The sequence below is a fragment of the Ascidiella aspersa genome, chromosome 2 (assembly GCF_963924565.1).
Source record: "Ascidiella aspersa chromosome 2, kaAscAspe10.2, whole genome shotgun sequence".
NCBI lineage: Eukaryota > Metazoa > Chordata > Ascidiacea > Phlebobranchia > Ascidiidae > Ascidiella > Ascidiella aspersa.
The window spans coordinates 13,254,407-13,275,851 of NC_139448.1; the positions used below are offsets into that span (position 1 = coordinate 13,254,407).

Consider the following 21,445-nt stretch of genomic DNA (forward strand, 5'->3'; position numbering starts at 1 on the left):
GTTAGTGGTGGCTAAAGGTTGGGGTTATTATACGACTATAGGTAATAGTCCTATTTTGATTTTATTCCGAACTGTGTTTTATTCCAACGTTAATGTTTTCCAATTTCGGTCTTCCCTTTCCCTAAGTCCCTTTGGCCGTCTTAAGATATTTTAGTCAGACCGTAAAATCAGAAGATCAAAGAATGTATAACGTCAAATTTTCGGCACCTTTGACGCGTTTAAGCCTAAATCGGACATTGTTGTCTGGGCAGCCGGGATATTGCTTTTGTTGTCTAGTGTCGATCGACATATATTTCGTATGTGTGCCGCCCAATTATTATAGCTTTGTTGGTGTGCAGCAAGTGAAAAAAGGTTGCGGAGCACTGGCTCATGCTCTAGTCCAGCGCTTCTCAACTGGTGCGCCGCTGCGCACTGGTGAGCCATGAAAGGCTACCAGGTGCGCCGCGAGCAAAAGGAAAAAATAATTTATCTAAAATACAGGTAGGCCATATATGTTTTATCACCTATTAAGCTTAGCTCAATGAATTCACAGTACTTTCTGGTAGAAAACACAATAAGCTACAAGGAAACAATATCTAAATCAGATAATCTATAACAGCGTGGTCCAACTGCAGGCCCGCAGGCCAACGTTGGCCCGCGAACTGATAGTCAGCTTTGCTTTAATCTGGCAATATCACTTTAATTTTTGTTTTTAATTTTTTGTTGTTGAAATTATTTCATAACTATACCGCAACTGAACAAAGGTGTACATTTCATAAATTTAGTATACATGCCATAGACTAGGCCTATGTATAATTTGCCAGCAATAAGAATCGCAATTTAAAACATTGACCCGCAAGATAAAATAAACCTTGTTTTTGTCCCGCGATGAAAAGAAGTTGGACCACCCTAATCTATAATAAAATAGTGTTAAGACCAACGACAAAGTAAGATCTAAAATAGTCTAGATAAGACATAAACATGTCTAAATAAGTCCAAAATTAATCGGAACAAGACTTATCAACACAATAACGCCCAAATTGTAGGGAAAGGGTATGGGATGAATGGGGTACGCACTTGTCTGGCATTGGACGTTTGCTGTCGAGTCTCAGGTTGGAAATTAAGGCCTTCCCGCTTATCCGCGATCATAGCCGCGCATTTCATGTAAAACCAACGTAAAAGGCGGTCAGCTGCGAAAAATCGCTCATACGCGAAAAACTTACGTCACGCTAACGGTTTTTAGTATAGTACTCCAGTTTCTGCCGTGTCAATTTTACAAACAACGTTATTATAGGCGGGCAAATTTGAGAGAAAATGTTATTACAGCCGCGCAATTTCAAGCTGCAAAATCGTCTTCCCCGCGCAAAATCCAAGGTTCCAATCTGGCTGTCGACAATTGGGCGCCGCTGTTTTGGCCCAGCTCCGACTCTGCAGACCTGCTTTAAAGTTAGGAAACATTATAAAGTTAGTGATCCAACGCAAAAAAAAACGGGAAAAAACACGTTCACCGTTCATAAGCAAAGAGTTGAAAGTTGATACCAATCTCTTTTGTTGACATCTTTGGTATTTTTATTTTCAAGAGATTATAATAGGTTATCGTTTTTAAGTATAATAAATTTCGCAAAAAAATTGTACTTTTTAACATCGTTGTTTTATTTTCGTATAGTAGTAAAATACATATTCCTAAAAGATATTATCTTTATCAAACGCATGGGATATTTTGATAACAAGTTCTGTTGCCTCGGAGATTTCTATTATATTTTTATAAGAAGACCGTTTTTTTCGTAAAATTGCAATACAAGTGAGTTTCCGGTTTTAAAATAACAAATATTATTAAAACGAAAGTTGTGTAGATCTACGTTTACATATTCCTTTTTTTAACATATTTGCAGTCGCTAACTGGTGTTCTTATTGTAAATCTACTGTATAACCACACTTTTCCAAAATGAATATCGACATCGTTGGGCGAATTCGCCCACCCATGCCAGGAGAATCTCCAGTGAATTTGAACATATCTGATGGAAAACGAGTCAGTGTTCAACAGGCGGGCACTTCACACAGGTTTTATTTATTTTTTGAATAAAAGTATACCGTAATGAATGGTTTTATTTCACTTCTGCGATAAAATGCTCTGTGGTGTTTTTTTGTGTTACAGCTTTCAGATTTTGTACCAGCCAGATGCAACAAACCAGGAGCTGTTCACAAAAACTGTTCAGCCTTTACTTGACCTTTTCATTGCTGGATTTAACACATGTATGCTTGTTTATGGTGAAAGTGGTAAGACAACATGTTTAATTGGTTTTAGTTTGCAAAAATTGTCTAAAGCAGGGGTTGGGAAATTCGTTTTGACTGGTGGCAGCATGAGAAACAGAAAATATTGTTTCTAGATCATTAAAGACTCACAAAATCTTTTCTCGAAAAAATAATCTGCGAATAAGAATCTGTGATTCTTTTTTCCAAAAAAGTATAATATTCTTTTGACAAGCTGCTAGCAGTAGTAAAAGGTGTAATATCCTTACAAGTGTAATTTATCAAGTATAACATTCTAAATTCAAGGTAAAAAAATCACATGGTTAATTTTTTACTTTGATATTGTGTAATTATGTAACAATGTTTACAAAATTGAAATAAGGTGAAATTAAGTAACTTGAATTTTTTATGTTTTGAGCTACTTTCTAATTTTTTGTGTAATTCACTTGATTTGACCACATATAATGACCTTTATCTTATCTTTAAAGTATATCTTTTATTTTCCAGGAAGTGGAAAGTCTTTTACATCAGTTGGTGAACAGGGAAATTCTCAGCCAGGGATCATCCAACAAGCAATCACTTATGCCACTTCCAACATTCTTGAGCAAAATGCTCAACATCCTGGTAATATGATGTTTTAATAAATTATAACAAGTTATTAAAAAATTTCGTCAATTAAGGTCAACATGAACTTTACATAAAACACAAGAGTATATTTGTTAAACGAAAATTCCCAAAGGCTTAAAATTAGAGAATTAGAAATGGTTAATAGTATTGTTATTAGTTACAGTAACTATAGTTGTGGAATGTAAAGTTGATATCAAAATTGTGATAAAAAGGCTTCCTAGTCTATATGCAATCCTTTTCATTTCATAATAAATTGTGATACACTACAAAGCATTTGCATTGCAGAACCATCATTTGCAGCGTCTGAAGGGACTCAATTATCATCCAGGGAGCGTGGTCGGCTGCTAATGTACCATTATGAGATATACAACGAAATAATCAAGGATCTGTTTGCCGCAAGAGGGTCACTTTCAGGTGAACATATTTTCGCAGTAAATATACTTGATATAACATGTATTACATAGTAAAATTATGGTCGAGCTATGTATTTTAACTAAACAGTATTTATGTAATTGATTATGTGAAAAGGTAAACACTTTTTAGCTTGGCCGTTTTGAAATAAAATATAAAAAATTCAAAAAATTAGAATTGAGGCATTTTTTAATATTTATGAGCTGCAAAACAAAGGCAATAATAAATTGCTGATGAGCTTTTTGTTTCTAACAATAGAATTGAATTTGCTTGAAAGATTTAAAAAGTATTAATAATATTTCATCAAAAATCATTAGTTACACTAAATTGATTATAAATGGTATACATCTCTGAAGCCGCATCCAAAATTTTCAATTTTAACTAAATCTTACGATATATGTTTTTTAAAGGCCGAACTGGGGTAATGCCTATGGAAATCCAGTACTCAGCTGACCAAGGGATGCATGTAAAAAATCTTCAGTTTGAAGTTTGCAGAAATCCAAGTGAAGCTGTTGCTGGTACGTATATTCCCCAGTTATTTAGTAACTAACATAAAAGAACTTCAAGAAACTTGTTTAGTGTTTTCTAATACTACCACTCCCGTTAAAAAAAATTTGGTGCATGAAATATATTTGCGTTAGACAATGAATAAATTTTCCGAATATATTTTCCTTCCACAGGATTTTGGCAAGCCTGGTTGTCAAGAACAACGTTAACCACAGACTTTGGACCAGCCAATCACTTTGCAAACTACATCTTTCAGCTTGAATTATACATGGTAAAAATACAGCAAGGCCAGTGTAGGGGCAAATAACGCAACTTAGTTTTGCAATAAAAACTAGGCTGAACTTTAAAATATTTTTAACAGTACAAGTTTATAATCTTTATGTCGCAACCTACAAATAAGAAGTTTTATTTCAGTATATGCAACATATATAGCTTCATTCATTATTAGTTTAGAATTCCTGAAAACCTTTTATTTAGAATTCCTAAAAACCTTGCATAACGTAAAATATAAATTAATATGAATTGAGTATAATTCTGTGTGAACATTAATTGAAATTTTATGTTTCACAGCAATGTATTTCATATTACATCTCATTTCCACTTTGTTAAACATAATTGTCTATAACATCAATGAGCCCCATCAGCGTGTTTTTTAATTTAGTTTTCTTTAAACGACTATCATACGGCATTCCTAAACCGTGTCATTTTATAGTAAACTGATTACAATGTGTAAGCCAAGGGAGTGCATAATGCCCAACCTCAGGCCTGCGAAGACCTATAAAGTGGCTCGCGGATGAGTATTGAAAATAGTTTAGCCTCATCCATTTTTTTATATAAGTCGCCATCTTACTTTGGTTAAATTTTTAACCAAACAGCCTACATTAGCATATCAATACCGATCTCCGAACCACCGGCAATTACTTCCGTTAGTTAGGCAATTTTATCACATTAAAATAACAAATCGGACTTTGGATGTCTCTAGTCTTCCATAACGCATTTGTGGCCCGCAAAAAAATGTAGGACAGGCTGGCGTAAGGCGTCCATGTCTTGCGGGTTACCTTCAACTGTCGCAACGCTTTAGATGACCGACGAAAACCCGCTCCCGAACCGGTCCACATTCACAGTGATAAGACTCCCCGGGGCGGAAAAACTGGCCGAGGACCTATCAAGGACTCGCGTGCGCGAAGGCCCAATGCTGTCCAAGTCGATTGTTGCGCTTAACAAACTGGCCTCGGACCTGGCGAGACAGCAAGATGCCGAGAGGGTCGTCAATTACAGGTAGGTTGGGTCTTTGTGCCTCGAATTGGCCAGCCAGATGACTCCCGCTAGAAAATAAATAGATCTTCCATAAGTTTACCTGCTTACGTACATTGATATCGTTGGCATATTGTCCTTTATGACTGTTTTAAAAGGGTATATATATGACAAAATAATATTTTTGTGTTCGCTGGACTAATGTCTAATTCAGTGATTACCAAACTGTGTGTCGCGGCACAACAGTGTGCCTCGAGAGATTGTCAAGTGTGCCACAAAACTTTTTGTAATTTTGGAAAAATACGTTATTTTATTACCAACAACCGTACACGCAAGCATTTTAGACTTAAAGACGCACTCTACTTTATTGGGCGCTACCTTTTAATCACTTCACTTTATAATACCGAGCATGCTGTTTTCGCCCAGCGACTCCAAGTTGACTTCCTTGCTTGAGGACATTCTGGGTGGAAACTGCAAGACCCGAGTCATCTGCTGCCTCTCGCCGAGCAACAGCAGGCCTGACGTGCTTTCTGCTGTACTCAACGGGTGTGGACTGTTTTCGCAAATCAAGAACTACCCCATCATCAACGATTGCCTGGCGCAGGTAACGCGTTACGGGGGTAAACCGATTCCGACAACGATCGAATTAAAATGCCAACGACATATTCTCCAAAAAGGTCTAACTCAGTTAGTCTCAACCTTTTATGGCCAACGGCACCCCTTAAAAATAATAAATAGATTTTCGGCACCCCGACTGGAATTTTCGTTGAGGATTTTACTGAAATGTCACTATAAGTGGAACAACAAATCAACTTAATACATAGGAAAATGTTATTTGATATAATGATCTACACAAATAGCTGTATCAAGAAGCTTAACAAATTAGCAAAAATCAGATTCCAAAAAATACCTATCGGCATCCTCGAGCATTAGAAATGGCACATTAGGACGCCGCGGCACCCCGGTTGAGAATCACTCAAATCACATCCACCTCTGAATCAGATTAATTATTCTAACTAAGAGGATTAAAATATCTCATTTGTAACAACAGTGTTTTTTATTGCTTTTCTTTCAGAACCTGGTGACGCAGTACCGCACCAAGACCAACAACTCCCTGCAACTTGGCGGTATTAGCGACCAGGGAGCCGGGGCTGGACTTATGTCCCGTCCTGACCTCCAGGATCAACTAATGAAGATAACGAGCGACAACGTAAGGCTACATCTTTAGTAATGCAACGAAATAGTGCCCGATGTATCCTTGATGACAAACTTAGAGATCTTATCTGATAAACTTAGTGCTCTTATTCCAACTATTGCTTTTTTACATAAATAAACATATTGCAGAAACTTGAATTTTTGAAAGGATATCAAGAATAGACCTAAATCTTTACATGAGTGTTTAAAGTAAATAAAATTTTTGCTTTTTTACATAAATAAACATGTTGCAGAAACTTGAATTTTTGAAAGGATGTCAAGAATAGACCTAAATCTTTACATGTGTGTTTAAAGTAAATAAAATTTTACTTTTTAGACCCAACTGCGGGAGAGGAATGATCGCCTCTTTCAGCGTTTAGAGCAGATCCAGGACAAAATGACAGAGATCGCTAAATCGAAGTCAGAACTCTCGTCGAAATTAGTGGCCAGCGAAGAAGAGAAGCTCAAGGTACGTTTTTTCTTAAGTTTTGAATTTTTTGCAATTAAAACCTGTTTTGCGTGTTTTTTGTGTGAAAAAATGCGGAATGACATTTAATTTGACAGATGCCTGATGTTTGTAGGCTTCAAACGGCAAGTAACGTATTCGTAACAGATTACTTATATATATTTATTTTTTCTAACGTTTCCAGGTGTCTAAAGGACTTGTTGAGCTCCAGTTGGAAAACAACCGATTAACGGAGGAATACGAGTCGGAAAATTTTGAACTCAAAAACAAGGTATAATAAGAATATCAAAGCCCATACAGAAGTAGGTATCATTTTGAACGTTTCGAAACGTATTTATTACGTCTTACTACAACCTCCAACCATTATGCTCCAAAAACAAGGTACATTCGTTTTTTGTCTTTAATGGAATCTTTTTATAGATATTATTAATTAAACAATCTGGGCTGTGGTTTATCACTGATAAACGGATAGGAGAACTATGGAACAACCTTAAGCTTATAAAGTTGCAAACGTTATATAAGTAATCCTTTCAAAGTTATTCACTTTTATGAAAAGGGCTAACCGTTCTGATGTATGCTTGTCTAATAAACAGCTATTTAAATAAACTTTGTTTTTCCCATTCATCAATTTGTTCCATCTCTAAACTTTATGTTTTTGTTAAAAATTCTGCCGTATAGCTAAAAATATTAGCTTTTCAGTGTTGTCACAATATGTCTTTGATTGTCTTTGCAATGTTTTTTCCAATCTTTGAACAACCCTATAGTTTTGCAAAATGTCTTTAAATAATCTTTCAATTTATTTTATGTGCAGCTAAAGTTATGTGTTTAGAAAATGCCACACTTAAGCAAGTTTCTAAACTGCCATTTATGCTGTTTTGTTTTCGAATTGTTTTTAAAACACTTTGAGTGATCCTGTTTGAGATTAAAAAAAAACTATAATTTTTCTTCGAAATATATTTAAAATTGTTAAATTTATTACATAATAATCTGCGGCAACCTTATGAACCAGTTGTCCCAGTAACCTGCCCTTATGGCCCGAACGCATCGCACGACCCGCTTTTAGTGATAAAATCTCTCAAACTCCGTCAGATCCTGACGCTGGAGAACCAGCTGGTCGAGTTCGAGCTAGAGAAGAACAAGTTCGCGCGCAGCCACGACCTAAGCGCCGAGCACACAAAGAGCTTAGAGGAAAACCGGAGACATATCGCCGATGAATTCGTGGCGCTCAAGAAGAAGGCGCTCGACCAGGAAAAACAGCTCAACGATCAGGTGTGGACCCTAGTTATGGAGAATTACTTGTCTGATACTTTGTGTTTTAATCCGATACCGACTCCCTGTAGTTTAGACAGGAACTACGGCAGTCCGATTTTATATGAAATTACGTGATTATAGTTTGGTCAGATAAGTAATGTGGTAGAATTGAAGTGCAAATGTAATGGTAATGATTTTTAATTTGTTATTTTCTAATAACATAAAATGTAAGGTAAGAAACGCTGAGACGCAAGCCTTGTCTGAAGTGCACAATTGGTATGGAATCACACTGATTGTACTATACTTTGCATCGGGTATCGGCTATGAACCTATTTTACCTTATATCCCTAGTTTCTAAAATAGCTGTGACGACGGTGCTAGATTATTTTTCGGGTGATTGTGGTGTCAAGAAAATTGCTTATTCTGTTTCCTTCCGCGTTTTACAATTACGCAAAACTTAACGGTCTGCCACTAACTCAATAGAATTGTGTTTCAAATGATTAAAAATAGATAAACATTGCGAGATATAAACAAGTCTCCCAGTAAAATGTATCAAACCAATGGTGGCATCCATTAAAAAGAAGCCACAAGGAGTTGAAAAGATCTAACTGATGATCATGCGCATAGGGTTATCGCAAAAATACACTCTAACACGACTAGGCGTGACCAAATTTCAAACCAAAACCAAATTTATCTTTAAACAAAACAAAAAACGAAACAGATCCGCAAAAACGACGAGATGCGAGCCGAGCTGGCGCGCTTGATCGAAACCGAGGCTGCCCTACTTGATCTGCGAGACAACGTGGAACGTCGGCGCCAAGCCCACGACGACGCCACGCAGGAACTGGAACGCGCCCGTGGCGTCCTGAGAGAGGCCAACTTGCAGGCCAGCGCTGCTAGCAACGAAGATCCGCTTGAGGCGCTCAAAGCCCGGCGGGCGCAGCTGCAGAGAGACGCGCTCGATAAGTCGGTGGGTGCAGATGTTCTTTGGTTGAATAAGGTTTAAATGCAATCGTACGTAAACGCAAATAGCTTAAAGTACTTTGTGTGGATATTTCTAATGCACCTTTTCAGGCAATCTCTGCTGACTTAGTTTAAGATTTACAAGAGTATTGCTCACACGTTATCAATGGGAGCTTTACCAAACATAGCAACATACTAACTTAAATTTACTAACTATGTGTACGTCTGACTTTGTTGTAGTTTATTAACAGCTTATGTTGATCTATTTAAACTAATCAGTAATTCAACCTTGAGGCATATGAGGAAAAACTTTTACATTAATTAAAAAAAATTAGCGTGTTGACCATACTTTCATAAAAAAAAAGTGGGATGCTACTTTGATTTATCATATAAAATGGCAATCGACCACCATGTTTGTTTTTTCGCACGATATTAAAATTACACGGCAGGTGAACCATCATACTCACAAGCAAAACAATATAGAGATCACCTAATAATAAGCGATAGATATAAATAATGGCCCAATCCCTAAATTAACTGAGGGATAGTTATTTTTCAGCACAATAAGGTATTCATATTTCTACTTGCCTTTGTATTTCTTAAACGCCTTTAGAGAAGAGAACATCTTGGCGTATTTACAACGCAAAATTCAAAAAGGGGCACAAATCATAAAACAGTTCTGCAAATCATTTCTACTGTCCACTATGTTATGTTAATCGCGTCCTTTATGTTTCAGCTGTTGGACGGAACACCGCGTGGCGGCAAGAACGAAGTTCTCGGTCGCATGCGACGCACTTATGACGAGCAGACGCAAAAGCTGGAAAGCAGGCTGCAGGAGCTCAAGGCACAGCTGGCCGCCGCCTACCTCGGCATACAAGCTACCAACAAAAAAGCCGCAGAACAGACAACGGTATAAGACTATTGATGCTTTTTTGCAAATATGCATCTGTAGTGAATGATTTATTTGTCAATCGCTTATACGATCGCTTTACATCAGTCCAATCTAGTTTTAAAGTATCTTGATTTGATTTCTTTCAAGGGATAATTTGTTAAGTTTTGAAGATAAACATCGCTTGTTAAAGTATATAATGGAATGGAATGTAACTATACTAATTTAAATTCTTTCCAAAGTATAAAGTGGCATGACTTAGTCCAGTCAAATTTAGTACTGCGCATACCCATGCGCACGTCGGACTCGTGTAGTCTTACTCAAGTCGCGAGTCCCGTATCCGACTTCACTCCCTGGTACAGTAAAAAGTCCCAAATAGTTATAAGACGCTAAACGGTAGCCCTTCTTAAGGTTCCATCTTAAGGGGGGGGGGCAAAACCGTCCTTTGTACCTTAACCACCGGGTCCAGAAGGCCCCTGATATTCCCCTGGTGCTTTCCCTTATAGCTCTTAACGTCTTTTGCCCTGTCCTGCTTAAATTCCCAACGTAGCTCAACACACTGAGTGGTTTACACGATAGGTGTTACATCCCAGATGTATAAGTGACATGTGAAAACCCACAGCAGTATGGCATGAGGTGCTGTGCTTGCTTACTGTACATATCGTCGTCCTGGCCATAAAATCATTACATTTTTGGCGTGAAACTCGATATGCCGGATTTAAGCACGAGTCGAATATTATATTTAGAAATTCATATTTATCTTGTGTGAAACAAAAATATACGCTTTGAAGGTTACCGCCCACTCATAAAAGGTTGAGAACCTTAGACTTAGTCATTTTGGGTCAAGAAGGCTTCTAGGAAGTGGCCTATTGGTTGATGGCCTATTGAAGGGTATCAAGTTAGTCAAACTTATGCATATTATTTCTATGGTGGTCACAATATGTTTATACAAATTGGTTTTCGAAAAACACACACAAGTGTTTGAAGTTTGTTTGGTGTCTTAAAGTTCAAACACATTCACAGATAAAAACCGTTAGTTAAAATAACCGACTAACAACAACTACTAAAGTGAAATGTTAAACAGTGTGATTTTATATGTTTCAGTCGATGTTGGCCTTGAAGGAGAAGCACGATTTCGTCGCCGAAGAAAACTCAAAACTCCAGCAGCAAGTAAAAGAAGCCAACGAGGATTACAGGAGACGACTTTGGAAGTACATTCAGGACATCGCTGTGGGTTAAGGCTGTATGATAATAATTGATAATTGATAACTGATAAAACGCAACCTACAGAAGGTCGTTTGTCACTAAAGAATTATGTTCGAAATCAACATGTGTTTGATGTTTTTATCTTTTAAGGATTTTGTCGACAACGGCCCACCGAATGCAACGGACAAACAGCAAAAGAGTTCGAAACTCGCCAACGATGCAATGCACAACTACGTCGATGGAATGTTTAAGGTGACCTTTGAGTTTTTACTAAATACTTAGTTTTTTGCGATTTCTCAAATAAAGTGCGTGTTGAGGAGTATTCAGAGATCCGCTGCAAGTTCTTGATGAAAGTTCGCAGATGTTGGTCCTAAACATGAATAGAATCAATTAAAACAGTGATAAACGTAGTAACCGAAAATATGTGTCAATTCACATTTTGTTCTGATACTAATAGCCAAGCAAACACTCTGATGCCAATTGCATCATTTTTAACTTTAAATAAACAAATAGGTGCAATTTGACAATTGTAAACATCACTAGTTTGTTAACAGTACTTATTCTAAGCGCAGGTTGTGTTTTTGTTTAAATATCATCCTTTTGTGATGTTACAGGAAATGAAGTCGGCGTTCAGGTCACGTGAAGAGCAGCTGAGCAACGCCGCTCGCAACTACAAGAAGCAGTCTAAGCGGGTCGCGCAAAGACACGAAAAACTCCTCATCCACTACAGGTTGGAAGAATACGAAACCACTAGTCGTATGTTTTTTACTTGGTTTAATAAAAATGCATCCTATTAGCATTTTTACTGTGTACTGTATAGTTGTCATCACAGGTTGTAATACAGTAATACTTGACGTTTAGGGATACAACCCATAAAATTTTCTGCATTAAAAAATCCGTTATATAAAATGTAATCATTTAAATGACAAAAAATAAAAAATAAAATACAATAAAATTAACCTTCAAAAAAATTAACCAGTACTTTGTGGTAAAACTACAGTTTACTGGTTTAGTATACAATGGTCGGTCAGGCACGGCTTTTAATATACACAAAATTGCAATAGGTAGTTTTAACATTAAACGATGGGCAAGTCTGCTCCAACTAGTACTTTTAAAATTTTAGCAGCGTCTTACCATTTCTAACTGCAGATATTTATAAATAGAAAGCTAGTGTTAAATGAAACATGCACACAATATGTGTGTTAACAACTGTGATCTAGCCCTTTTAAAGCTGCTTTTTGACCAACGATTATGGCTTACGTATCATTAGTACACCGAACGCCATCCCAGACTTACCGAATCTGTCGATCAATGATGCATGCAAGGCAGGCTAGAAAAAACTAACCTGCAGTGAGGTTCGAACTCACGACCTCCGGCCAAGCCGGGACCGTCGCTCTACCAACTGAGATATACACCACAGGCTCAGAGAGGAGCAAGTCGAGAAACAACCATACGCCAATGCTTGCTACATTTATGTTAGTTCAAGCAACTTCATGGGGATTTACAGTACCATATCATGGCGTTTGCTATGTTTACTCATGCGTTGTCATCTTAACGCAGAATCCTGCGCGACCAGCTCGAGTTTCTCGACGCGGTGTCGACGAGCCAGAAGAGCGGCGCGGATCCGGAGCGCGAGGATCCAACGAACGGCGCCTTTCCGCCCGTCGACACCGGACCAGACCCCTCAGAACTTGTGGTGAGCGAGAACGAGCTGATATCGGAGAACACGCTGGAGCTCAACAAGTTGCGATCAATCCTGGCCCGCACCAAGGCTGAATTGGCCGGAACTAAAGCCGAGCTGGCCCGACAGAAGCAGAAAGACAAGACCCTGTAAGCAGACTTCAACTAGATTTATTTTAGCTTTTAAAATTAGATTAGAATTGAAATTAGAGCATTTCAGTTTTTCCAAGTTAAAAGAGAATTAGAATAATCGAATTTAAAAAAAAACGATTTTAAAACTACAATTAGGCTACATTCAATTATTCGCAATCAATTTCATTTAAATCGTGAATTATTATAATAACCGTGTAAATTGTAAATATCTGTATGGTATTTTTTTACCCTTTTAGCATTGCATATGCTTTTTAGACTGGGAAAATTGCAGAAGTAACTTCCAACCAGCGTTTCAATTCAAATTGCTTGTTTTGGCTAAGAGACTGAAAATGCCGTTGGACAATATAGCATTTTTAGTAAAATCCAAATAAGATTATAAGTAGAGCCAACAAGAAATTTTTAAATTAGATTGGAAAGAATTAGCCGCATTTGGCTCTAATTCATTGAATTATTTGATTTTTTATTTTTTATTTTTTTTTTATTAACTCTTTTTTAATAAAATAGATAGCGAAAAAAAACGAACAAGAAAATCAAAATAGTGAAGCTCTCAAGCAACTAACGACCATCTACTTTTGTGTTTTGTCATACTTCCTCTTTTTAAAGCCGAATATCGCTCGGAAGTTCGCACAGAAGATAGCAACAGTAAAAAGCGTAACATAGTCGGGACAGTGTCGGCATATTTACATTGATAAATAACATATCGCGCGCATAAAAGGACACAATTCACAAATGTTTTGCACGGTTCGTTTTTGTGCACTCCAAAGAGTAATTGCTCGCGGGAAAAAACACACGATATTCGTAGTTTAGTACTTTACCAAGCACTCACGTTTTCCCAGTATAGACACGTAACAGGACACAAATAAAACAAGTGGTACAGGGTTTTCCGTGGCCTTTTTTGCAAAAAGTACATTGGTTAGATTCGGTTTTACCGAACGAATAAAGGGAGTCATTTGTAACAATTGCGCCCAAGTTAAACTTGATCTGAAAGCTTCTTAGTTTGTTTTCGATTGTTGAATTGTAGAGGTTGCGGTAAATTTTCTCCCATGGCAGACGTGCACTCCCGCAATTTAAGGTCCAGTGCCATTTTAATTGAGCTTTTGGAGGAAAGAGAATTGTTTTTTGTATTTTTTCGTAAACCGATTTGGTGGAGTTATACTGCTGGATAAATAATTTTAATGTTTGGGTTCTATACGATCGGGACGTTGTTGCGCTACCCGAATCCCATTCTTCTGGGAGACTCGATATTAATTTTATGAATTGGACAAAATCTGTGTTGTTAGGTGTAAAGTTAAATTTATTTACTAATGTGTCATATTGTAGATACTCGCCGTTTCTATTCAATAAATCCTGGTGAAAAATTATATTGGAATCTATAAGTGATGGCATAAAAAAAAACATTTGAGCGGAATTTTACTTTTTTGTTTAGCCAAAGCGGACGGCTGTTTGACTTTGGATCTATAATTTCCAAGAGTTGTTTGCACGCCGTTATTGCGCAACGTAACGTTCGCATAGGAAGTATACGCCTTGTGATTGCATTGTTTGTTCCTATGTTCCCATTAAGAAGCGTTTCTAATCTGATACCTTGGATAAAAGGGCCTTCGATTTGTTTCCAATCAGCTTCCGCGTTTTCGTCAAGTAGTTTAGAGATCCATTTCGTATGTAAGGCTAACAAGTAATTATCTATATTGATCATTCCGGCCCCCCGTTTTTTTCAATTAGATCGGTGTCGTTACTCGAGCTAGTGGGAATTTCAACGCCTAAGTATTTAATAGTGCCTGATGGCCATAGAAGACCACTTTGTTCCATGGGTTTGTGACAGTTTTCACGATTTGTTCCGATAAAAAAGGCGTTTGATTTGGACATGTTGACCTTGCAGCCTGACATTTCGCCGAAGTCGTCGATAATCCGAAAGACTTCTGTAAAATCCTGATCACTACCCGATAGAAATATTGTAGTGTCGTCAGCAAATAGGGTAAATTCTTTGCCATTTATTGTGATGCCGTTTTGGCGACCCTGTTTTAACGCAGCGGCAAGGCATTCAATGCACAGGACAAATAAAGTTGGAGAGAGAGGGTCTCCCTGGCGTACGCCACGTTCAACGTTAAACGATTTTGATAAAAAGTTGTTGTTAACAATTACGCACGAAGGATTTTGGTAAAAACATTCGATCAATTTACTAATCTTGTCCCCGAACCCGAAAGCAGCTAAGGCTGTATATATGAAGTCCCAGTTTACCGTGTCAAAGGCCTTGAACATGTCTAAAGACAGTATCGCGCCAGGTATATCGTAATAGTCGACGCAGTCAATGATATCGAACAAAAGACGAATATTAGTGCCTATGTATCGTTTTGGAATAAAACCATTTTGCGCAGGCGAGATAATGTCGTTTAGTACCCCTCGGATCCTGGTGTTAACTACTTTTGAAGCAATTTTGTAGTCTACATTCAAAAGCGTTATCGGTCTAAAATTTCCCGGTTGAAGATGGTCTTTATAAGCTTTTGGTAGAGTTACCACTGCTTCTGACTGAGAAGCTGGTAGCCTACCTGTATTTACTGTATGTCGCCAAGCTGCCCTATAGACGCATTTGATATTGTCCCAAAAGGTGATATAAAACTCTGCTGGAAAACCGTCTAGCCCAGGGGATTTATTTTTACCCATGTTGCAGAGAGCAGTGAAGAATTCCGCTTCTGTTGTTTCCGCTTCTAATAGTTTTGATTGTTCTGCCTTAATTTTTGGGAGATTTAGTGTTTTTAATTTTGAGGCGATTAAGGTTTTGTTCAATAGATCTCCGTTTTGTTTGTAGAGCTGCTTGTAAAAGTCAACTAGACCGTCCAAAATGTTGTTTTGGTCAGTTATTATTTTATCATCAACAAAAAGTCTGTTAATACCCTTTTTTTCGCAATGTCTTTTTTCCAAATTTAAAAAGTATTTTGTATTTTTCTCGCCCTCCTCTGCCCAGCGAGCCCTACTTCGCGTTATGGCGCTTTTAGTTAGGCGCAGCATTAGTTGGTCGAGTTCCGATTTAAGTTTGGACAATTTTTCGTGCAAGGGGCCTAATTCTGTTTCAGAGTTCTTTAAAATAGCGTCTTGCGTCTCGCCAATCAGTTTTTCCTAATCGATTTGCTTAATATTTAGCCTTCGTTTTAGTTCGGCAGCATATCTAATAGTTTCTCCCCGAACAACTGCTTTCAAGGCGTCCCATCTTACATGTGGGTCGGTTTCGCCTATATGGTTTTCTGCTTTATAATAAGTGATTACCTTTTTTATTTTATCCTTGTAACGCTGGTCATTTAATAGTGATGTATTAAATTTCCAGTAGCCTCTACCGCGTGGTGCTGGGTTAATGTCAGCCCCTATAGTTGCTATATTATGGTCGGACATTATACCGGGGACTATGTCTACATTTTTAACGTTTTCGACGAGAGATCCGTCAATTAAAAAGAAATCTAAACGCGATGATGCCGCTGTTAGTTTCTGAAGCCTTGAGAACTTTTTAACGGTTGGAAATTTATGGCGAAAAATATCTGTTAGTTTGTAATGTGTCATATATTGCAAAAGACTTTCTCTTGCTTTTCGGTTACGATGTTTTTTACTTCCATTTTGATCTAGGACATTGTCCAGAACTAGATTAAAGTCCCCTCCCATGATTATTGGGGCATCGGAAAAGCTGTCAAGTACGGCGAATAAATTGATGAAAAATTCTGGATCGTCCTTATTCGGCGCGTAAACATTAACAATTACTATTGGGGTTGCATTTATTGTAATTTCAACCATTAAGTATCGACCTTCTTGGTCTACCCGTGTGCCTGAGACGGAATAGGATAAGTTTTTGTCGATTAGTATTGCCACCCCTCTACTGCTTGAGGTGCCGTGCGCCCAAAACGCTTCCCCTCCCAATTCCATACCCCATAACTTTTCGTGCTTAGCACTACCATGGGTTTCCTGCAAAAGGGCAACGTGACACTTTTTACGACGTAAAAAATTAAAAATCGATTTTCTTTTCATAGCAATGTTTAAACCTCGAACGTTGTGTGAAATAATATTTAAAGACATAAAAATAGTATTTAAACGCGTTGACACCAATATCAATGTCCCACTCGTACTCCATGCCACAATCACATCTAAACGCTTTATTGGGACCCATAAGACAGGAATGCTTTTTCCCGCAACTACAGTTGACTATTTTATACTTGCAATGGGTATTACTACACGCTTTACACATGGTAACCTTAGGTAGCGAGTTAACAGTAAAACAATTACAGACAACAGAGTACCTTTCGCACTGTATGCACTCAAGCACATCTTCCTTCGTCTTGTATTCTGGCTGGAGCTCATCGCAGCACGGCATACGTCTCAATGTCCCTTCGCATGAAGGACATTGACATGTTTCTTTACCCTCTTCGACCAGAAATAACTCGTCCGTGCAGCACTTCATTGCAGCGGAATACTTGTTGGAGCAACTCCAGCAAACGAAAGTTTTCGACTGGAAAACACAGCTTCAGCTTGGCAGCCAGGGCATGTCAGCGAAATTCTGGTCGCACATAGGCTAATAGATTTGCTGTTAGGAAGCTCGTCTGGGCTTCGTTGCAGCCTTTTCCTTGACCAGTTGTTGGTAGGCTTCGGTGTGCTTGACTTGATGTTGGCGTTGTTTTCAGAGTTGAAGTCCGGGGAGTTCTTATCAGCATCGTTTAGAATGCTACTTACGGCTGTTGTAAAGTGTGGATTGTTATCAGCGTTGTTGACGCCAGCGCTAGATTGGGGGGCAACTGCGTTATCGTTTGTCTCTCCGTGTGCTTTGGCTTGCTTGTGCTCTTCTTGTCTTTTTACCAGCCGAGGAAAATCTTTTTGACGTTTGGGATAGTTTGCTTGTTTGTGACCTTTTTCGTCACAATACTTGCAAGTGAACACTTGCCCATGATATGTTACGTAAAATTCACAGTCCGCCATCCTAATATAACTTGGTAAAGGGTTTTCTTCCACGTCCGTTGAATTCATTGTCAAGATTCTCATTCCGGTTAGCAACCCAACCTTGTCCTTCCTGTGTGTCACCTTTTCCATATTTTGCCGATATTTCCTCTGCTATGAGTTCACTTGGGAAAGGGATAGGCACCCAGCCAACTGTGATGTTAATCTTGTCATTTTTGTATAGTTTAACAAATTTTACTGATTCTGCTGCGCATAGCTTTGTGTAAAGTTCCAAAACATTTTGTCTATTGCTGCAAGTTATGTCGACGTTTTGGCCTCGCATTTCTGCAATCCCAACTAATTTCTTCAGCGGATAATCGATACTTTTTATAAGATTCAGAATTTCGTCTCTTTTTAATAAATTAACTGTCCTCATACCTAAGCAATTCGGCCTCTTAAAGCTGGCCGCATTTTTATTCACTGCCTGAGCGTAACTTGCTCTATACTTGCCATTTTTCGCTCCGCACTCCACGAGCGCCAGACTTGGAATGAAATTCATTGAATTAGAAAACTAGAATTATCTAGTTGTCCAAGTCTGCGTCGTTTTTTATCGACCAATTTGTTTGTGTTATCGGGTTTGGTTGCCGGTAAAGGCGAAGACTTTGTTTGTTACATAGTATAAACTATAAAGTGACTGCTACGTTATTTGATGGGAAGTTTTCGGTTAGTAAGCCTAGAGGTGCTAATTGTTTTTTTACAAGGTTCATAGTAGTGCTGGTTGCAAACACTTCGTCAACCATTGACGGTTAACCAATTTCTTCTTGTCATATCGCCGCGGACCACCTGTGCAGTCGTCGCGGACCACCAATGGTCCGCGGACCATTGTTTGGGAAACCCTGGGTTAAGGTATCAGTTACATTAGATTAACTATGACGTTAGCTAAACCTCATCAGGTGTCGCCACACTACATTCTGCATAAAACCGACATTTATTTTGATTAAAAACACCAAAATACTGCTATTTGGTGTCTTCTGACCCTAAAACCGTGAAAACGAAAGTCGCATTCCTCGTTTATCGGTATATTAAAGTGCATTTCAGTTGTTTGTTAAAGTGCATTTGAGTTGTCCTTCATACACGATTCATCGTTCATGTTTATAGATCTTCTTAAAGTTTAGCCACAAGTTAAGGAGATAAACTAACATAGTATGTTGCCAAGAAAGTGCACGATTACGTTAAAACGTTGTTCTCTGCAGGGCTCCGCTGCGCCCGCTTGGACACAGCTACCCGCGTTCCCGCCAAAACACGTTCGACAACATGCAGGTGCGCATGCGCGACAAGCAGGTTGCGTCACAGCTCGAACGGGAGCGCGCTGAACTGATGACGCGTGCGACGGTTGCCGAGCAACAAGCCAAAGAGCAGCAGGAGTACATCGACACGCATCTTACAAGGTTGGTGGAACTTGACGCAGCGCCACTTTTTCCGTCGCCGCTTTGTTATCGGCATGGATACCATATTATCCTTATTTAAGATTGACCTGGTTTTCGAGGTTTACATCAAGGGTTGTCGAGCTTTTACAGCTTGCGGCGATTTTTTTTCCGGTACGGCGTTGGCTGTGACAGCCCTGGTAGAAGTCTCAGGTTATTAGCACATAATTGTTAGATAACTACAGGCTTGTTAGTTTGCCAGCTTTCTACCGTTTTTCTGTACATGTTTACTTGTGATCGTATCGGAACTTTACGGCAAACTGCCACTATCAAAATGGCGCTCGTTTCCTGCCATTGTAGAGTTTTTAATTTTGTAAGATTAAATTGACCGCATTTGCCTGTCAAGGGAAACTAAGGTTAACTTTAAAAACGTTGAGCAACCGTGACTAAAGGTTTATTTTGGTCCCTTTTTTATGAACGTTCTTTTTCTGTTCTGCTTCAACCTTCACGAACTCACTGTCCGTGTAATTCCGAGTCTGTAGAAATTATAAAAAATATAATACATTTAGCTTAAATATGGTTATACGTAGGGTTGTAAAGGGGTGGAAAGTTTCCGGGAATTTTGAAGGACCCGGGAATAATGGGAATATTGGGAATTTTCAAATTTGGCATTTATTATGTTTAAAACATTTGTTAAATATTTCATCAACCAGAGAAAATATTAAAAACCTATCTTGAGCATTTCTCGACGAGCAGGAGGAGATGCTAACCGGAAGCAACTAGTACAGGCTCGGCAACCGTTTTCTATTAGCGGGCCTAAACCAAACGCTCTGAGGCCGCACAATAAGTTAACTAAGAATTGTGGTATTGAAATGTTAGAACAACTGTAAATCAGGCGGGTATCGTTTTTTTCGCACTTATAAACGTGTTTAATTACATTTAATGAGGCAGTAAAGTGTTCGCGCAAACCGCGAAAAAAGCAGTTGATTGGTGTAAAATTCGAGTCCACACGTCGTCATCCATATTACTAATAAAAAGTGTAATGAAACTACTTTGAAGAAACGCGATAACTTTATTGGTTAATCTAATTCAGCGGCCCAATTTCTTTTCATAGCGGGCCAAAAAAAATTTTTTTTTATCTTGCGGGCGAATGTTTTTAAATAGCAATTCTTAGACTTGTTGCTGGCAAATTATACATGGCCTATGGCAGTAAAGAAGCACCAATCTTTTGAAAATACATTACAAAACGTAATCAACCGGATGTATGAAGATCATTCGTGAAGTTTCCTAAAATTCCCGTTAATTCCCAAAATTTTCATGGAAAGTTTCGGCTCTGAAAAGTATGTTTTTCCTTTTAATCGGTAATTTCATTATGTTTGATATACAACATTATCGTTTCATTTATCTGTTTTTTTTTAATATTTTACCGTTAATTTATTTTCTAACTTTTGCAGGTACAGACAAGAAATTGTTAGGCTTCGTCGGTTGCTCTCGGATAAGGGGATTTCCGTTGGCGGCGGGTCCGATTTAAGTCCGAGGCGAAATTTCGGTCCGAGCACCTACGGCTTTTAAACGTGCAGAATTTAGTTTAAGTTTGTAAGTACATTTTCATCGAATTTCATTTTTTCCAAGCACTTGTTTTTTTACTTTTTTTTATTTTTTAAAAGCAGTTATCTAGAAGTATGTTTACCTTTACTGTTACATCTATACTTTTCATATTAATTCGAACTGCACTTTTAGGAAGAAAATATTGCAGTTTTTATTTGGCAAAAAATTATCTCTTGTTATTATTTTGTAAAATTTAATTGTTTTGTTTTACGCTTGTAAATAAGTTGTACAGTCGCCTTAAACTTATATTGTTTTATTGTAAATCCATTGCATTTAGTTTAATTGTTTAAAACTGGTAGCTATGCAGTAAACGTAAATTTGCTATCACTAAAGAAAGATCTTGAAAGATCGTTGGTCTGACCTCATGTTGAAAACTTTTACTTTTATATCGCAAACACATCCACGCTTTTTTACACCACTACATTACGTTCCTAAGGTAGCTGCCTGCCTCCTTTCCAATCACAGTTCATTCCATCCTGGTCGTTTTTTCACGTCGCTTACCTTTTTCATCGTTGCCTGGCGTAGTATTATGCAATAGCGTACCGTCATAGCAATAAAACTTCAATATTAGCATGTTTTTGGCATTTTTTGCCACGTTGTCAGTAGTTGTCTTATTCATGTAAGTAGAGTATAGTTCTAGCTATTATACATTTTGACTGAGTTGTAATCAAATCCACG

At 38.1% G+C, this 21,445-nt stretch overlaps 1 protein-coding gene and 1 pseudogene across 1 annotated transcript; one reads left to right on the plus strand and one right to left on the minus strand.

Moving 5' to 3' along the window:
• Window positions 1-1,877: 1,877 nt before the first annotated feature.
• On the plus strand, window positions 1,878-20,814 carry LOC146163788 (uncharacterized). The gene is made up of 20 exons (XM_083381872.1): window positions 1,878-2,040; window positions 2,135-2,256; window positions 2,737-2,853; window positions 3,142-3,270; window positions 3,678-3,785; window positions 3,948-4,045; window positions 4,856-5,052; window positions 5,455-5,632; window positions 6,104-6,238; window positions 6,560-6,691; window positions 6,873-6,959; window positions 7,778-7,957; window positions 8,661-8,909; window positions 9,639-9,812; window positions 10,896-11,021; window positions 11,148-11,249; window positions 11,612-11,727; window positions 12,558-12,827; window positions 18,989-19,183; window positions 20,614-20,814. Exons 1-20 carry the CDS (start codon window positions 1,925-1,927, stop codon window positions 20,729-20,731), a joined length of 2,949 nt encoding a protein of 982 aa, XP_083237998.1. The 5' UTR covers window positions 1,878-1,924; the 3' UTR covers window positions 20,732-20,814.
• On the minus strand, window positions 17,262-18,294 carry LOC146163789 (uncharacterized; annotated as a pseudogene).
• Window positions 20,815-21,445: the final 631 nt, after the last annotated feature.

Bases quoted from the DNA above. Each gene is read 5' to 3' on its own strand.
- LOC146163788 (XM_083381872.1), top strand. From the start codon at position 1,925: ATGAATATCGACATCGTTGGGCGAATTCGCCCACCCATGCCAGGAGAA. The intron at 5,633-6,103 runs GTAACGCGTTAC...CTTTTCTTTCAG, and splicing joins TCAACGATTGCCTGGCGCAG to AACCTGGTGACGCAGTACCG. The intron at 8,910-9,638 runs GTGGGTGCAGAT...TTTATGTTTCAG, and splicing joins GAGACGCGCTCGATAAGTCG to CTGTTGGACGGAACACCGCG.